At 37.1% G+C, this 12,828-nt stretch overlaps 1 protein-coding gene across 1 annotated transcript in view; it reads left to right on the forward strand.

Annotated features, from left to right (window-relative positions):
* Positions 1–12,828, forward strand: part of itga8 (integrin, alpha 8) — an 80,378-nt gene that overhangs the window by 21,076 nt on the left and 46,474 nt on the right. Inside the window, exons 11-13 of the mRNA XM_084385900.1 lie at positions 178–230; positions 1,205–1,410; positions 6,430–6,621. Of these exons, the coding sequence (XP_084242026.1) occupies positions 178–230; positions 1,205–1,410; positions 6,430–6,621 (451 nt within the window). The remainder of the gene's footprint in view (positions 1–177; positions 231–1,204; positions 1,411–6,429; positions 6,622–12,828) is intronic.

The raw sequence follows: 12,828 nt of genomic DNA on the forward strand, positions 1-12,828 counted from the left end.
TTTTTTTGGTAACACTTTACACTAAAAGTAGTTTTTGAATAAAACACAGATCTTCTTTTTAATAGCTTTCTGATTCAGCAGAAGATATTATAGTAATTGTTATAGCAATGTGTCTCGTTCCTTTCTTTGTGTCACATTTCAATTTCATTTGATTTCGTATATGATTGTTTCTCACAGATGGCCTCTTATTTTGGATACACCATTGCAGTGACTGATGTAAATGAAGATGGGTAAGTCAACTTGGACAAACAATGTCCAATGACTCCCATGCAAGAGGTTGTACTTATATAGTCTGTCTGCATTGAGATCTTTCTTATGAAATCTGAGTTTTATCCCAATGTGTATGACTCAAAAGTGCACATTCTATAGTCATAGTTACTAGATGTTCCTCACAGTCTGTCAGCACTGAAAAAAGTACAGTATTTATTTTGAGCTCATTTAATTGACCAGCTCTTGCTGTATTTAGTTACAAGGTGTATTCAGAGCCAGATAGGACTATATAAACTATATAAATAGGACCATCCATTTTTCTTCAGGGTTTGGCTTATTTAGACTCATGCATTACACTCTGGTTTACCTGACCCTTGTTTAAATGCTCTCATCGTCCAAGGGGGGAATTTGATATATATAAAATTTGTTTCTAATTTGGTCTTATGAGGATACAAAACCTTGCTGACACATCAGCGCCAAAGCTCCTTCTCTTATGTCTGAAATGCTGACATGTGTTTATGCCATTAAAGGCTGAAAGGCTTCCTTACCAATGGTACATGGTTGAATACACAGTAAATCAGCAGTATACACAGAGAAAGGGCAGTTAAATGATAAACCAGCAATGACCAACGCACAGAGAGTGAATTACAGCTCATTACACTTACTGTATAGCTGTTGAAATGGCTCATTTGATGGAAACTGGGCCAATCAGTCTTTAGTGTTGAAGTCAGTGTATCGTTTTTGTTATTTTGGCTACCAAATGCTGGAACGTATAAATCACAGGGATTTATTTTTAGATATTAAATAACACAATTTGGTTCTATCTGTTATCTCAGATCTGAGAAGTCTTAGAAGTACAAATGTGAAATTTTTTATGGTCTCCACCATTTTTGTTGGTTTTAGTTCTGGTTATTCTCAGAATATTATTTATGGGCCTCTAAAAATGTAAAGAGATGTTTGTATCAAATCTGTGCATTTGTTTGTGCACACACAGGCTAGATGACGTGCTAGTTGGAGCCCCACTCTACATGGACCGTGAGTTTGAGAGTAAACCGCGTGAGGTGGGCCGTGTGTACTTGTACCTGCAAGAGGACGTGCTTCTCTTCTCCCCTCCCATCACACTCACTGGAACGTACCTGTTCGGCCGGTACGGAAGTGCCATCGCCCCTCTTGGAGATATCAACCAGGATGGATACTCTGGTAAGTGTTCGTGCTAATGCACTTGTATTGTGTTGTATTGCATGTTTTAAGAGTTTCAAGGCCAGTGAGACAGAAGTTACATATACTCCCATTTCCTACTTGCCTTTTTTTGTGTAGGATATCCTGTCACTCCATCACACACTTAAAATGTTCAGTTTTAACCCATTCGGGAAGTGTAAAATTAGTGATTTGTTGCCCTTGTCTGCATTTTCCTGTGAAGAGTTGGGTGTGAACCACGTGGTTCATATTCCCATTGCTGGTCAACCAATATTATTGAAAAACAACCTTAACATTCAACAAAAAAATTATGTGAGTCAATAACATACTATACCTTCATGTTGCCACCCATGACACAGAAACACTTTTAAATGTTAAACATAACAGCATTAAACTCTAACAGGTCTTTTCCTTTATTAAAACGCTTAAAATAACACACAATTTGTATAACTTCCCAAGTTACTCAGACAATTTCATTACTATTTTTTTACGTTTAAATTACACACAATATTAAATTGATCAATATTGAGTTAAGTCAACAGAATTTATCAAAATAATGTTTGCAAAATAAAAGGTTTAATCTATCAATCAATAAATTAGAATTTTTATGTTTCATGTAATCTAGTGAACTGGTAATAGGTCCCCTGAATTTTGAACAGCTGGCCTGACCTGGCAAGCAGAAAAAAATCCTTCTAGTTGAGCCCTGCCTCTCAATTTCTGTCCTGATCAATGCAAATCCTGTTGTCATGGTAGCATTTCTCTATTTTTTATGAATTGTTCAAGAGTTTCCTGTATCTGAAGTGAACCAGGTGTCCAGGGGTGGAGACTAATCACCCACAGATCATCTCCATCAGTGCAGACAGATTGAGTTTGGCTGGGAACAGAGAGGTTTTCTCTTATAATGATGTGTGTGTGTGTGTGTGTGTGTGTGTGTGTGTGTGTGTGTGTGTGTGTGTGTGTGTGTGTGTGTGTGTGTGTGTGTGTGTGTGTGTGTGTGTGTGTGTGTGTGTGTGTGTGTGTGTGTGTGTGTGTGTGTGTGAGAGAGAGAGAGAGTGTGTGAGAGTGTTTTTACATGCAATCAATGAATCAGCTCCATATGTTACTGTAACATGACCTGATATGTCGCTGTAATTTTAAAATGACACTTGATGTGGATGAAAGTAAGATGAGGATATATCATCTATGCATGAGATGAAAGCCACCTGATCCTTAATCCACAGTCACTGATTTAAAAAAAAACAAAAACAAAAAAACGTTGTAATATAAGACTTTACAACTTGTATGAAATGCCAATGTGCTTAGAGACTCAAATACTGTATATAATTTGTCTGTGAGTTTCAAAGAAGAGCTAATGGAAACAAAACACTTTGTGGATTATTAATGCGTCTTGATTCACATTTTCTGGCTATGTAAAAGTATCACATAATGAGATGATGATGTCTGGGAGTTTTGGAGAATAATGACTTAATCAATATCTGATCTGGTCATAAAGAATCTGATATCACACACTGCATCTCTGTTACATCAGCCATATGGCTGCACTGGAGTGATGAAGTCACTTGTCACAATGTCTCTGTTTGTTTTTGTACTTCTGCTGTATGAATTATTCTGTCATTTAGTCTCTCTATCTGCTTTGCTCTGAGCTTTGTTTGTTCAGTTTTGTTGCTCTGGTGCCTCCAGATGGATTTGCTGTTACCTGCTTTCATGCGAAACATTAGTGCAGCAGTCGAATACTGACATACAGAGAAAAGTGAGATCCATGAAGAGTATCCAGTGAGAGGCATCTCTTATGTGTGTGTATACGGTCTCTAGTGTCCTGTGACCTGTTACACAAAGCTAGTTGAACAAACTCAGAGTAGGTTTCTAGTAGGTTTAGAGTTGACGAAACAAATCCACCCCTTTTTAGATCAGGTTCAGGAGGTTCACAGCGCTTGTTATAAACTTTCCTAGTCAACTCAGGGTTTGATCCAGAGATTCTCGAGAGTGCGTGCACCCAAAAGTGTGACATCTGCAGCAAACAGCCAATCACGAAACATGTAGAGCGTAACTTTGATTCACTTCTTGTAAGATATTCAGCACAGTTCACTTATCTGCTGAAGATTAAGAGATTAAGAATAATAAATATCATGAGTTGAAACATTTACATGGCAGGAAAAAGCAGCTGCCACAAAAGATGGAGACGGCAGATTAAAGCAAGTATCTAACTATATATTTGTGTGTATATATACACACACACACACACTCACACACACACATACAGTATGTGTGTGTATATATATATATATATAAATCCATTTATTTAACAAAATGCATATATGTTTTATAATTATAATTCCATTAGGGCCAGAAACTGAGATTAGGCCCGCGAGCATGATTTTATATGTCTGTTATTTTTGGACTCAGTGGTTTCTTACTGTGTGTCTATAAACGTCTGTTTCTCTCCGTTGTGGCATGTAGTGTATGTATGCAGTCGAATAAGGCCAAGCCACACAATTAAGTATCTTGTAAAGTGTCATAATGAATTCTCTCTCATATATATTATGCTGTTCTTTTTCATCGACCATCAGGCTGTTATTGTTGGGGGTCTTTGGGCATTGTGCCAGCTACTGTGCCCACTGCCAGAAAACAGGAAAAGGAAATGATCAAGAATCACCAAAAACACACGATGGATATTTATAGAAAGGAACTCGTCCAAGAGAAACAGTGAAACAGAGCATTATTACATACACTGACACACGTGCACGCACGCGCACGCACACACACACACACACGGTGATCCGGTGGACGGAAATGAGTGCTTTCTTGTGGTGATGATTTTATTTTTCTAAGTGTAATTAAACATTTCATTCCCTTCTACCTCAGAATGGTTTGCTTAGCTTAGAAGATTTCCATGAGCACACATTCCTCTCAGATCTGTCATTAGTCATGGGTTTTCTCTCTTTCCCGAATCTGTATCCTTTTGTCCCTTTGTTTTTGGCCATTCTTTGGAGTTTGTTAGCTATTTTTATAATAGAGTGAGGAAATAGATCGGGGATGCTCAAGGTCCGGCCTAAGGGCCAAATGCAGCTCCCCATTAGGTTATCAGTCGATGACTATCTTTAACGACATTGTTATTGTTTTTGACAGTTCAGTTGCAGTTTCCATGTCTACACTGCAACCAAGTGACACAACAGGACAAAATTGCTTCCTTTATAATCAGAAAGATTATGTATTTTGCAGGTGCTTATTATGAGGCTGTTCTACATCATGCCACTTGCTTGCAGTGTAAACAGTGTCATGTCACTTCCTGTTGATTTCTTGCACGCAACTTAGTTAAATTACATTTCGTTATCTGATTAATTCACAATTTTATATATATATATATATATATATATATATATATATATATATAATACATGACTTGAAAAATATTTTTATTTGAATATAAAATAATTATTTTTATTTGAATATAAAATAATTATATATAATAATACATTTATTTATGTATTTAGTACAAAATTATGATAATTCATTTTGAAAAAAAGTTATAAATTTAATAAATTATTTTGATCCCAGAGCGTTAGGATATTCAAATACTGTCATCATTATTGATGCATACTCAGACTGTAATGGGAAGATCTGGAGCTAGCATACTGGAAGCATTTATGAATTTTATGAATGTGTTAATGTGTAAATAAGATGTCATAATTAAATTCATATGGACTATACTGAGTGAAAAGGGTTTCCAGCACTTAAGACTATTTTGATAAATATAAAAGACTGGTATAAAATGAAATGAAACCCATGTATCATTACTATTACCAGATCATTCACTGGCCTTAAAGCAAAGTAATGTGAATATCCCTGACGTAGATCTCTATAGACCTTATTTCCTCAACATCCCAGTCTCTCTGCCCCTCAGTGGGCATCTCTGTCTGGGTCAGCAGTTTTCTGTTTCTTCAGTTTTCCTCTTGTGTGTGTGTGTGTGCCGCTGCTCAAAATGTAGGTTTATGACTTGAGCAGTGCTGCTGGCAGGAGGAACACTTGAATAGATAACTCTACCCTGGAGATTTATTGGCCATGCAGTAGTGGACTTGGACTTGTGCTTGTGCATGAGTCTGTTATTGTTCTGTAATAGTCCCTCAGTGCCGAGGAGAAAAGAGCAGTCGCTCCCTGTGGAGCTTTGTGTAAATCATCAGTATTCTTTTCAGCAACATCCTCTTTTCTTTTGCATAAAAGCTTCTCTCTGTTCCTCTCCACCATAGCCAACACTGAAGTAATCAATAATAAATGATAAATGACTAAATGGAGCAAAGCCAAATGTATAGCACTCAGTTTTCTGGTAGGTATGAAGCCTGTTTTTACATGAGAGTAAAAACAAAATACAACTTTGTGACTTCATGTATCCAAATCTAAATATCTCACAGTAGCCATTTTTTTCTGTATCTCACAAATGAGAATTATTTCTCACTATTCGACCATGCAACTCTATATCTCAAATTGCAACTTTACATCTGATATTGAAACTTAATATCTCTTATTGCAACTTTATATTTCAGAATTGAGACTTTATATATTATTTATATCTCGCATTGCAACTTTACATCTCCCAACCGCGTCTTTAAATCTAAGAATTGAGACTTTGTCTCACATTGCAACATAATATGAGATATAATGTTGCAATGTAAGATATAAAGTCTTACGCAGAGAAATACTTGCGAGTGTAAGATATCAAGTCTCAATATGAAGTTGAGACTTTATATCTCACTATTTAGAATTTATTCCTCATAATTTCCACTTCATCACACAGTTGAGACTAAATCCCACAATTGATTGTATCTCACAGCTGCAACTTTACTTCTCATAATCGTGACTTTTTTCACTCTATCTCACAATCTTTCTTATTTATTTAACTAACTCTGAGGCAGAAACAGGCTTTCATGGGTAGGCTGAGGGTGGAAACAAATAGGATGTACATCTTGTCTGTGTAGTGTAAATGCTGTTATTGATGAAATATGGTTTCTCCATTTCTTTCTTACTCAGACGTGGCAATAGGGGCTCCTTTCGCAGGTGAGGACCGTGGTGGCAGGGTCTTCATCTATAATGGGCAGAAATCTGGACTGATGTTACAGGCATCTCAAGTGCTGAGAGGTGACTGGGCCTCATCCGCAATCCCAGCAGGCTTTGGATTCACCCTGCGTGGAGCGTCTGACCTCGATAACAACCAGTACCCTGGTGAGTAAAGAAAAACCTTCTGTCTCTTCCTCTCTCTCTGTTTACGCAAGTTTCTGTTAAGACAATCATGCTTAGGAACTGATGTAAGCCAGGGAGATTTGATGTAGGAGGAATGAAAGACTGGATGAAGAAGAAAAAGACTGGACTGAGACATCCAGGTTGAGTCACTTTGTTGGTCAATCCGCTGGTCATTTTTTACAAATGTGTGCAAGTATTTCCACTCATTCTTGTTCTTTTCTTTTGTTTTTCTTTGCCTTCTTTTATTGTGGTATACTGTTTCTGCATATTATTCTCATTGCTCTGTTTATCACGATTTATTTATAATGTTTTTATTGAGAACAATCTTCCACATGATGAGATCTATATGATTTCTGACACTCTCTGCCGTCTGAACCTCATCAAATCACGCATATATTAATGAATGATGTTTCTGCTTGTTTTCATTGAACACAGTGATTTGGGGTTTACCTGAAAAGGTCAAATCTTATTGAACATTTTAGAGCCGATTGTTTCAAGACTATATAGATAAACATTTGCAGTTGACTGAACAAGCTATTTATAGCCGTGTGTGTGTGTGTGTGTGTGTGTGTGTGTGTGTGTGTGTGTGTGTGTGTGTGTGTGTGTGTGTGTGTGTGTGTGTGTGTGTGTGTGTGTGTGTGTGTGTGTGTGTGTGTGTGTGTGTGTGTGTGTGTGTGTGTCTGTGTCTGTGTGTGTGTGTGTGTGTGTGTGTGTGAGTGAGTGAGAGACACAGACATGTTGACTGGGCTCCAGATGAATTTTTAAAGGAGAACTCCGGTCAATTTTAACATTGAGCTAATTTTTTGGTACATTTGGAGTGCTGTCAGTACAGAGAACAACGACAAAAATCGGTGTTGCCTACACCGAGTTATCCTCGTTTTAAAATTTGCACCCTGTTGACTTCAATGGGGCAAGTTTTAAACCTGCTTTTAGCCTCTTAACATCCTTGATGTGTCATTACAAGTGAACAGGTCATGTGAGTGATTCCTTCTGAGTGAACGCGGGTGAATCTGACTGCAGTAGATGTGAAAGAAATATATAAAAAATGATGTTTATTCAGCCAGCGCACATACCTGTATTTACATCCTGTTTTCGGTCGAAGTCCACAGTAGTCGATTGTCGAGAAAACAGGATGTAAATACAGGTATGTGCGCTTAAAACTTGCCCCATTGAAGTCAACAGGGTGCAAATTTTAAAACGAGGATAACACGGTGTAGGCAACACCGATTTTTGTCGTTGTTCTCTGTACTGACAGCACTCCAAATGTACAAAAAATGAGCTCAATGTTAAAATTGACCGGAGTTCTCCTTTAAGGGTTCAACTCTTGTTCCTCAGACCCAGGTGTTTCTGAGTATCTGTGAGAAGAAATGATCAGGAAGTTTAAAGCAGCTACATAAATGTTTCATTAAAATGTTTATTTTGAATTTGAAATTATCCCAACTAGTCTTCACATAGTGTTTGTGAATTAGTTTATATTGAAATGAACTGTCTGAGTGAATATTCAGAGCTTTTAGAAGAATACAGATCTGCATGTTCCCACAATCCATCACAGCTGCGCCATAATCTTGTTTTGACTAAAAGAAACATGAATTAACTGATTCATTTTCAGAAACAGAACTACAGAAACACCCAGCGTGTTTCTAAAGCCAAATTCTGCTGTAACGCCTCAAGCCCATTTCAACGAAAACAGAGCGCCGTATTCATTCTTTCTGTCCTTTAATCTCCCCTTTCATTTTTTAATGGCATTGTACAAAATCATCAAAGCAGATGCTGTCACATGCTTTCTTTAAAGAGACAGGAAGTCAGATGGCTAGGCAGCTTATATGCACATTTGTGCCGTATGAGTGTGTGTGAGAGTTTGCTCTTTCATGGTGACAGGATTGTCATCTTAAATATGCTCTAATAAACGCAGATCTTTTCCATACATGAAAACCATAGATGAATGGTAGAACAATCACACACAGGTGTACACACACACACAATGATGTTGAACAGACCCAGAAAGCAAAACGAAAGACGGAAAACAGGTTTTCCTGTCTCTTCCTCTCAGAATGGATAAATCACAGCTTTTTAGAGATGTGATCTCCGCAATCTTTGATCTGTGTGAATGTTCTAATCGGCCTCTATGATGTGTGTGCATGTACATTTCTTCAGATCTTTATCACTTTCATCAGTTCATTCAGATTAAAATTGCTTTGTTGTATTCCACTTTCGTAAGTTGCTTTGGATAAAGGCATCTGCTAGATGAATAAATGTAACATGTTGAACATTTTATTTAGTTATGGTTTCTTAAAGAAACTATGGTTTCTTGCATAATTTAGTTTTACATGACCTTGTAGATTTTGATATGTAAATAATCTCTATCATGATTTTCTAACATTTAAGCAAACTGTATGTAAACTGCCATAGTGTTCCATAACATGTAAATGTAAGAACTCTTATATTAATGTGTTGATAGTTCCAACATGTTCTGAAAGATGATTTTACAGCTTAGTTTTGGTAAATAGTCTTGGATGAATGAGGAAGTAGCTTTATGTTACTTTGTGTCTGAAACCGGTTACAGAAATGCTAATATGTTCAGAAAACAGTGTGCATGTTTTTTTTTTTACTATTAAAAATAAGAAATTTATGTTAATGGTGAGAAATTACAAATTATTTTAGACTCAGACATGACATTTGAGAAGAATGTAATAAATTTGGTCTGTATAGTGATATATATAACATTAGAAGTTTTTTATTTATTTATACAGAATCAACTTTCTACAGATGCTGCTAAAATTGATCTGCAATCAGTGATATTTTATCATTTTTAATACTGTGTATCAGCATAGTCGCAAAATCTACTCTTAAACCTTTACATAGTTTACATAAAGACAGACAAGAGCTTCTTCAAGACTTTGGTCACTCCGCTTTTTCTATAAGAGCTTTTCATATTTGGAAAACATTACCAATTATCATTAGACAATGTCCTCTTATGTCCTCTGTCACTCTTATGCAGTTCAAGTTACAAATAAAGATATGGCTAAGGAAGGGCCAAATATGTGCTCATTGAATTTTTTTTAATACTTCAGTTATAGGATTTTACTTTTCTTCCTGCCCTGGGACAGCTGATGTAATTTAGCTTTAATTCTGGGGCAGTCATCACTGTCCATTGTCCCTGTTAAATACACTTTTAAAATAATCTTCAGATTGGCTGTGATTTGTCACATTGTACCGCAGTTTCACTTTTAGTGTGTTTTGTACAAACTAATTGCCTGGTTGGTTGGAAACTTAGTTGACAGTGTTTGAGTATGTCTACAGATATTAGAACTAAAATAGTGTTTTCCATTAACTCTCTACATGAATTAAATCATCACACACAGATACCTTTCCTGTTTATACGCCTTTTCATTTGTGTGTGTGTCGTTTGGGGTTTATGTGAGGGTTAGAGTGAACTTTGGTTAAATGCAGGGTTAAAGTCAAAGGTCAAGGGTCATTCATCATGACCTGCTTAAACAGCAGTGGAGATTACAAACTCCACATTTCCTGTCCACCGCTTCAGGCATCGTTCTCAGTTAGAACACAAAACAGATCACATTGCACATTTAACAATTACTTCATTAATTTGAGAGAAAAACACTTTAAAATACCAAATGGGAACATAGAGGAACAGAATTTGTCGTTCTATGAGTAAAAAGGAAAAATAGTGGAAAGATTTGCAATTCAGAGTTCCCCTTTCCACTATATTTCTACATTATATTGCTTCCAAAAACATGATATGTTGTTACTATGTGAAACTAATGTTACATTCAGGACCCATTAGAAATGTTTTAGGAACTTGGGTGGGCACCCTATAAATATGCAAGTACTACCAATACGATCAAGAACATTTCTATCCAAAGTCTACAGGGAGGAGTTCGGTTTTGGTTTTCTTTTTTGGATGGATGCGTGATTGTATGTCAGGTGAAATGAGAGAGAAATTCTGAACTGGAGGTAAAAGAGAAGATTGCATTAGTTGGCTGTGCTCCTGCATTTCATTGGCTAGAGGATGAAGATGACTATAACAGACTCTAACCTTATTAAAGTTCAAGTGTTTGAGCTTCTTCCATCTCCTCCCTCTATCATTCCACCTCCTATTAACCTATTCCTGCGGTTAAGACCCTTGTGTTGTGGTGGCCGGAGGGTTCGACCTGAATATTTTGAGGTTGACTATTGCATTGCACACACACATTTACACCTCACTACCATTCTGAGGAAGTTAAGCGCTCAAATGAACTTTCCAGATGTGAGAATGTAATAAATTGAATTATTCTGTCATCTTCTCTGCCTTTACAAGATGAGAGCTCATGCCTTCAGGATGTGTGTGTGTCTGTCAGTCGGTGTTAGCATGCGTGTTTCTGTCCATTGTGTTCGAGGTGTGCTTTCTGTCACAATACCAAAAGCTGCTGACTCTGGTTTACAACGGGCTCTTTGCCAGGGGTGTTTCATTCCTGAAGGCAGGACCTGATGGAAAGCAAAGCCAGTGATCGACCTCAGTGAAACAGGAATCAAAGCCGCAGTCTCTGAGCACTCATTAGGGTGCTGGAGCTGTTCTGGAACATTCCTGCATGTGAGTCTCTGAGTTTGCCTGAGCGCATGCATCCCTTCAGGAGCGATTTGTTCTCTTCCTTCCTATTAATGCTTTGTACAAAAACTAAGGAGAGAGAATGGTCTCTTGCTCAAGTTTGATTAAAGACTGAATGAAACCGACCTCATGTAAAGGTTAAAGTTTAATGTTTACTTAATAGAAATTCTATATTTATCACAAAAACTATTTCACCATCAAAGAAAACAAAATGTCTAATATTGTCTGAGTGGGTGTCAGAAGCAGCTCTTTTGCTATGGTTTATGTTGGTTCAATTATAGTTTAATGAGATGTCAGAAATGAATGGATGGTTATAGCTTTACCAGAGGCCATAGAGGAAGCAACAGACCACTAACACACACACTCTGCCAACATTTCCACTGTTCCATCTCAGGTACTGAAGGTGTGGTTTGTTTGCACACAGACCTGAATATTTGGTTATGTTGTTGTCCGTGACCAGGTTTTGTTTTGTCTGATCATAAAAAAAAAAATCTATATTCTCAAAATATTTCGACTTTAATCTCAAAATGCTAGATTTTTTTTTTTTTTTTTTTTTTTTTTACGGATTTGTTTTATTTTTACGTTGTGGTTTAGGGCTTCCGTATTAAACAGATTTCATCATATTTGTCTTATTCCCAAGTGCTTTATTTATTAAGAAATATAATTTTTCTTTTTTTTCCTTACTGTAATCAAAATGCGTGAAACAAAACATGTTTTCATTATTTTTATTGTTATGTAAAATCCATTGAACTACTCCTAAACATGTTTCGTCTACCAGGAAAACAGCAGCAACTGCATGAGCAGGTATTAGCAATCAATTACTAATGAATTCTATTAAGTTTTGTGGTATTAGTTGGCTTGTTTCACTTAAAGGTGAACTAAGTAACTTTTTTTACCTTAACCGAACAGCTTCGGAGTCATTGGAATAGTTATATGACTTTTTTCGGGTTGAATGGTGGTCGTCTCGCCAAGTGCCTGTGAGCCGAAAAACCACCCTTGCAACTTTGGGCCGGCGGGCCTCAGCGTCAGGAAGTATATCACGTGATATCAGGTCTCGCGATGTAACGAATTGCTTTACGGCAAAAAAATCTGCTAAAATTCTGTCATAATTGCGCTCCCTCACGCTGTTCGAACCCGAATGAAGAAGACGTTTTAAAGAATGTCCCATCTGCTTTGATGTCGTTGATCTATAGCCTCTGGTATCTGAGAGTCCCCAACGAGTTTTTCGACAGTGTTGTCAAATATCTATTCCGAAGCTGTAGGGGGAGCTCTATAGAGAAACCTGCGAGCTAAAAGCGAGAATACAGCGAAGAAATTCCCGAAACTGCATAGCCCTGCTTTAACATTAGATGTACAAATTATTGATGGTGATTGATGGTATTATTAAACCTTGTCGCATGATTTTTGTTAAGGCCCTGATTCATTTAAACTACATTACGATTCTTCCATTGCATCATTAAAATCCCATATAGGCTGGAATTCATGTTTGTTGTGCCCACCTTCATTAAGAGAAGAAGGAAACCATTCAGCATGGTGTATTTACCTTTCCTTTAATGAAATGTGGCTCGGTGCACCTCTGAGTTGAA

Source organism: Rutilus rutilus (assembly GCF_951802725.1).
Source record: "Rutilus rutilus genome assembly, chromosome: 17".
Classification (NCBI taxonomy): Eukaryota; Metazoa; Chordata; class Actinopteri; order Cypriniformes; family Leuciscidae; genus Rutilus; species Rutilus rutilus.